The sequence below is a fragment of the Salarias fasciatus genome, chromosome 1, assembly GCF_902148845.1.
Source record: "Salarias fasciatus chromosome 1, fSalaFa1.1, whole genome shotgun sequence".
Taxonomy (NCBI): Eukaryota; Metazoa; Chordata; class Actinopteri; order Blenniiformes; family Blenniidae; genus Salarias; species Salarias fasciatus.
The window spans coordinates 25,571,130-25,578,167 of NC_043745.1; the positions used below are offsets into that span (position 1 = coordinate 25,571,130).

The following is a 7,038-nucleotide window of genomic DNA, read 5'->3' on the forward strand; positions in this document are numbered from 1 at the left end:
TGGCAGTGCTAGAAGCCAGTCTTTTCTTACTTTCTGGAAGATCCTGCTCAGTTGTTGCTCACTAAGCATCTGGCGGAGTAATGGCGGACAAATCGAAACCTATCCAGCCGGAGCGCGCATTACGTCATTCCTTTCAAATTCTCCCCAAAAAAATGCTGGTGCCGGACCGGTGTCATGCCAAAAAGTGATTCCTTGCCATAAAGTGATTTCCGGTGTGCGGGCAGCTGAAAAGCGCAGCTTCTGTGGCTCTGCAGCAGTCTTAATTGGGCTAACAAGTTTGTTTCTGATCATCCAATGATGTTTATTTGTGTTTGTGTTTGATAGCCTCCTGTATGTCCAGTTGCCTTATATCGCTGTTAAATACCGACCGGTAAGCTAGTTGGCGATTTTAACCTGGCTTGTTGTTATGCTAATAAAGATGTGTACGGAGGTGACACGTTTTCTTTTAATGTTTTAATGTTTTAATGTTAATGTTTTGATTTACTTCTTCCCATGCGCTCTGTGACCAAACTGACTACTGGCCAATGAACTGCCGTGGCCTACGAGGAACAGTCTTTTTTTGACCAATGAGATAAGAGTGATTCTGTGTTGTCGAGCCATCTCTGTCAGCTCATTGGTCACAGAACGTCAGAGAGCCGGTGAACAATTTACCGTAAGTTTTCAAAAAAAGCGCAAGTTCCATTTGTCACGTTTTGAGTCTCGCAAAAATACGGAACAAAGTGCGTTCCTTTTCGGCTCAATACGGAACGCACACTTTTTATACGGAATGATTCCGTTTTTCAAGGAACGGTTGGCAACTCTACTTGTGATGAATATGTCAGGGCACATTGTACACATCATTAAAAATGTGTAACATATTTATGGTGGAAAATAAGTATTTTTAAGGTTGTAAAACTCCTTAATGCATCTTTAACGCGTTATTTTTGACAGCCCTATTTAAATTATATGGCTTTGGTGAAATTTCTCGATTGGATTCATTTTATCATGGTAAACTAAGTGTAGTTCAAATGTATCTTCTGCTTTTAATCATTATACAGAGCTTCAAGTATTTCTGAAACCACAGCTGCAGTTAGTTTACTTGGTTGTTGAGCAGAAATTAAACATTATAATAGCTGAGTAAAAACTTTCAGTACTCTTTACACCTCTGGTTCTTATTTTCCCAATAACGATCAAATCATTTTGCTTGATTTTTTTCAAATCCATCAAACTCAGTATATAAACTAGAATTTGGCACTGAGAGCGCAGACCTCCGCCACAGCTCAAATCAGTCACCAACAACCATAAGAACACCATATATAACAAAACGACATTGTGATCGGGGTGTGATCGGAGCGGAGCGCTGTGGCGTGCGGCGCCTCTCTTTCTCGCCCTGTGTGTGTGTGTGTGTGTGTGTGTTGATCTGAAAAGGAAAACCAAAAAGCAACATAATTTATGTTATTTTACTTTATTTTAATTTGACAACTGACCGGATTCTCTCATATTTTCCGTTCCCAACCTCCTGTGTGGTGCGATCTGCTCTGTCCAGCTTTACAACTGGTGCTCCACGGCGTGCGTGGCTCGTGGAGAAAGTAGAGAGGAGCGGCGCTGCACCGGGCCTCCTGTATGAACCGTCAGATAGGTTAACAGGGGTGCCGATCTGAAAGTCGGTGCACGGCGCGTCCTGTGTGAACCAAGCATTTGTCCCCCCCTATAGTGAAAGACCGCCCTATCTCTCAATGATAAAGAATCCTTTAAAAAATTCCTGGATCCAGACGATGATCCGGATCATCACCAAAATTTAATGGATTCTAAGTTCGCCCAAGACCCACCTTTCCTCAAAGTTTCATTGCAATCTGTCCATAACTTTTTCCGTAATGTTGCTAACAAACCAACCGACAAACCGACGTGATTCCATAACCTCTGTGGCGGAGGTAATAACTGCCTCATGCATGAGTCATTCTGATATCAAACCATTTAGATTTGAGATTGAGAATCCTGTATGCTGATTGTTTGGCTTATGTGTCGTCTGAAGGTTCGCTCTGGTCGTGCTCGTCCTGGCTGTCTGGACACTCGAGGGTCATGCTGAGGACAAGAGGAAAGACGTTGCATCAGGTAACACATTCATTTGTCTGTTTGTACATTAATGCCACAAATTATCATGATAAAGGAAGGATCTCAAAGATGAAAATTTAAATAAAGAAATAAAGAAAAAAAACAACATTTGACAAGCCCAGATGTTAGTGCAGGAGTCTGTAGCTTGATGATCAAAAGGGATGTTTCTGTCTCCAAATCTAACTGGAGCTACAAAACACATTTCCTGTAATAACTGTTCACAGCTCTTAAAGTTTTGAGATTTCTTTTTTTTTTTTGATACAAGAACATGAATTCTGTCTTCTGTTGCATGTATGAAGTTTCACTCACAATTTTCCATAAAATGTTCCCACATTTAAAGTTGTTTTTGTACTTACTTCAGTACTTGCACTTCTTAGCTTCAACTTTCTTTTGCAGTATTATTTCAGACAGTTTGACAGTTTAGCTGTTTTAACCATTTTTACTCTTTTTAAAACAGCTTTGTGTAAAACTTGTTACATTTTACAAATCCTTATCGTTGCAGGGTTTTTCTTAAAGTGGGTCTTAGAAGAATTTTTCTTTTCTAGTTCTTGTGGTTGTTTGTTTCTCTGCTAAGAAACAAACACTCCACTCACTGAATTTAGTGCACATACTTCAGAAACGCTCCAGAAGATTACCAAACCTGGTAAACAAGCTTGAGTAGAGAGGCAGCAGTGATGAATCCTTGTTCTGTGTCTACATAAAGCTTTTAGTCTCCAAAAAACCTTGTGGCTTCAGCTCTGGTCTCACATGAAAGAAGCAGGTGAACACAGTCAAACAACATGCTGCTCAGCCTGTACTGATGCACTGCTTTGGATTAAAAGAAGAGGTTAGCAGGCACATAGACAGAGCTCACCGATTTCAATCCTAGAAATGATCAATTCAAAGTGGTTTATTCATACATTACCAACTTAAACTTTTGCATAGACAAACCGACAATTCCACATGAGCACGCATAGATGAAAATGAAGATTAAAAAAGATCTCCTTTCAATGAAATCCCTGCAGAACCAAACTCCGAGGGGCTCACTGCTCACCTGTTGGAGTTTTGGGGATAGTAAGAGAGAAAAGGCTCAACAGAGTCAGCTTTTTGACACAGCGGGACAGCAATCAGGTCATGAACTTCCTCCTTCTAAACTCCTTCAGGAGGATTCAGAGAGGCACAGAGAGGAGCCATATAAACCTGCAACAGCTGACATAGAAAATGCTCCAGGGTGTGTTGAATCAGCCCTGACTGTAAGCTTTATTACACTGCATCTCTTCCACTGCAAGGCATCTCTTCAAATATTTATTTCTTAGAGGGTAAATAGATTGTTGGAGAAATTACAGAAACACATCCAGACAAACAGGACGAGACAGAATTAAGCTGAAAACTAATTTGCTGTCAACTCTGTCGCTGTACACAAAGAGTGCTGCGATCTGTCTACCCAGAGGACCTTGTCCTCTGAAGCTACAGCTTCCACCAGTAGCTTCTTGACAGCTGCTGTCTGGATAGATAACTCCTGCATGAACTGACACAAGCTTTCCCCTGGGATCTGACGGCCAGGCTGTTACTGTTCCTTCCAGACCCCCTGATTTGGCTCCGAGGGTCTTGAGTCCGAAATGAGAATTGTGCGCTTTCCAGCTTCTGACCGAAGAGTTTGAGAAAAATAACACTAAACCCAACAGTCAGACTTCAACAGAAGATGTAATTTATGAACCCACTTAAGGCAATGATGAACAACACTGTATTCAAATTAGAAACAATATCTTCCATTAAAAAAAAAAAAAAAAATCAAGTATATTAAGGTGGAAACTCATGAACTGTTTAAATATTCACTCTTTAATGTGCGAAACATCAATTAAACGAGTCAGTGTAAACTAAACATGGTGAATGAAATATGTTATAATGTAGCTTTACAACTAGATTAATTGAAACAAAGATGCCAGCATGTTGCATTCTGGTGGCAAAGCTCTGTAAAACAGCAAATTCAGGCACAGAAAAAAAGGATGTGCTGTATCGACTCTGCTGTATATTGACAGAATGATAACATGTTCAACATGTCAGTTGCATTTATGAAAAAAAAAAAAAAGATGAATACAAATGCATTTAACAAACCAAAACAAATCAAATCATTATATGTTCCATCTGCACTTAATACAGATAATGAAAGGAAATTATTGAAGCTATTTTATTGTGGAAGTAATGTAATGATCCTGACAATAAATTGTGTAACATCGGCCACATAAATCAGATATCGAAGCTCCGAACGAAACATTGAATTTTACAAAATGTGGTTCTTTTTGTAAAAGGAATGCTTAAAACATGCTCATCTCAGTTTTAATAGCCTTTAAATCGATAATTTAGGTCACTTAAAGGTATAGTGGATGATTTTCTTGAAAAAGTTGAAGTCAGATGTCTGTTACTCGCTTTTTGAGAAACGCGCCAGACCATCCTACCGGCTCTATTGCTCCTACGAGCACGCTTGACGGCGTGACGCAAGCATTTCTCCAGCGTGATTGACATGTTGGAGGACCAATAGTTGAGACTCGCATCACGCCATTCATTGGTTAAAACATCGTCCGTTAACAGCAACGTACAAACTGGAGTCTGTTTTTTATGGATTTTAGATGCAAACAAGATTTGATCATGAGCATAAACAACCTCTTCTGAGGACAGAAGACCTCCAAAACAAACAAACAAACAAAATTTATGTGAAGGCAACAGTTGACTTAATGATTTTAGACACATTTTATCTCACACTGTGATCAGCAAAGAGCAATGTTTCATTTTCAGAAGAGACTCCAAAAACATAGACATTATTTTTAAGATTTTTATTCCTCATGGACATGAAATAAATCAAAGCTGGTGTGGGATTGATTGTATTGGTGTATTCAAATCACATCAATAACTACTGCAACAGTTGCTATAAGGAGGTGTGAGTGTGTGACTGTAAATTTTGTCTAACTGCTTAGAGACAAAAAAGAGATGTGTGTTTCGTACTTTAATTTCAGTTCATAATAATCAAATAAAAAGAAAAAACAAATAAAATACAAAGGTAAAGGAAAAATAGTTATTGTTAACTTAATTGTCATAAATCCATTAAAAGGGAAAATAGGTCATATTTTTAAAACTCTCAAAACCATTGCTTTGCACTTTTATTTCACATTATCGACCTGTCTTTGTTTGTCCAGGCCCCGGGGTTTCCCCGCGTCGCTCCAAGCGGCTGGTCGGTGGGAGGCTCTCAGCTCACGTTCCCTGGCAGGCCTTTGTCCACCTCAGTGAGGGGCAACTGAACGGAGGCTTCGGAGGAGGAGCCCTCATCACCGACCGCTGGGTCCTGACGGCTGGAAGAAACCTTTTCGTGAATAAGGACAGAGAGGACATCCCAAGACCAATTCTTCATTTCCCCAAAATTTACTTGGGAATCAAAGACAGGTCTGAAGCTAATGAATCCAATGAGCACCCTGTAGAAGAGGTGAGCCAAGGAAAAACTTGCTGTCTCTCTGTTAAAGTTTGATGTCAGGTGCTAAAATGTAAAATTAAATGATAATTTAAGCGTACTGTCCTATTATGATAGAGAAAATCCACCAGAATTTAATATACTATAAATTAAAGACGATGCTCATGACAGAACGTTGTATATAGATCAAAATTTGCATCACAGAATGTAATTCAATATGTTTACGAAGCAGTGCTTGGAAACGTCAGGACACTTAGGAAATTATTAATATTCTTTAACATTACTTTAACACACTCCAACATGTTGCATTCATATCCTGCAGGTCCTCGTTCATCCACTTTTCCAAAAACTATCCCACTGGGACAACGACCTGGCTTTGATCAAGCTGCAGCGGCCCGTGCTCATAAATGAAAAAGTGACCCCGATCCCCCTCCCAGACAAGTGCCAGGACCTCAGCAACACCACCGGAAAGTCAGGGGTTATCACAGGCTGGGGCTTGGGGGCCCTCCTCAGCCCTGCTCCACATCTCAAACACCTTGTTCTCCCCCTGGTTAACCAGTCCGAATGCAAGTCAGTGTATGACAGGGATCCAGAAGCACCGAACATAGATGACAGTATGATCTGCACCGGAGCCTCCAAGTTTGAAGAGAACGTCTGTTTTGGCGATGCCGGAAGTGCCCTGGCAGTCACCGATCCTGATAGTGGGGACGTGTACGCTGCAGGCATCCTCTCCTTTGACAAATCCTGCAGAGTCAAGCCGTTCGCAGTCTACACGAAGCTTTCTGCGCACCTGCCCTGGATCCAAAAAGTCACCAGAGGAGACACAGATCAATCGATCAATGTGCGCACCGCTGCAATGTCTAAGATGATTTCCCAGCAGCTATAGAGATTTTTTCTCTGTTCTTTGTGCTGACTCAAAGAATGTGAATAAATGCTTATTCTTCAACTGCTATCGTGTCATGTTGGCTCCGTAATATTTTTATGAATACTGATAAATAATTGGGCATCATAGCTCAAATCATGTTTTGTTCCACCGTGACTGTTTTGATACTCCAAAGTTTTTTTTCTTCTTCTCTTACTCTGATTACTAAATTTACCTTTAACCCTCAACCGGCAATTGATCACATTTGGTAACTTTCACACTTTTTATTTCATCCCTCCAAATTATTTCCGGTAAGCTCACGACAATCACGATCCAGCGCCAGTCTGGAACGGCCTGCAGAACATCACAGGCTACAGGAGACCATCCGCCCAGCCTGCAGGAAGCCACAGACTTGCAAATGAACTTAACAACATCTACTGCAGGTTTGATGAGTCTTTCACACCTACCGGTCAGACAATAGACCTACCCGCCACCCCCAGCAGCCCCCACCCCTGCACTAGTGATCTGTGAAAACACCACATCGAGAACCCGGTCCATCAGTACTGGCACCCCCCAGGGCTGTGTCCTCTCCCCACTGCTTCTCCCTCTACACCAACGACTGCACCTCAGGTGACCCCACTGTGAA

The 7,038-nt window shown here is 41.1% G+C and overlaps 1 protein-coding gene across 1 annotated transcript; it reads left to right on the plus strand.

Annotated features, from left to right (window-relative positions):
• Positions 1-766: 766 nt before the first annotated feature.
• On the plus strand, positions 767-6,416 carry hp (haptoglobin). Its single transcript, XM_030095347.1, has 4 exons — positions 767-789; positions 2,012-2,091; positions 5,262-5,545; positions 5,853-6,416. Exons 1-4 carry the CDS (start codon positions 767-769, stop codon positions 6,414-6,416), a joined length of 951 nt encoding a protein of 316 aa, XP_029951207.1.
• The last annotated feature ends 622 nt before the right edge of the window (positions 6,417-7,038 follow it).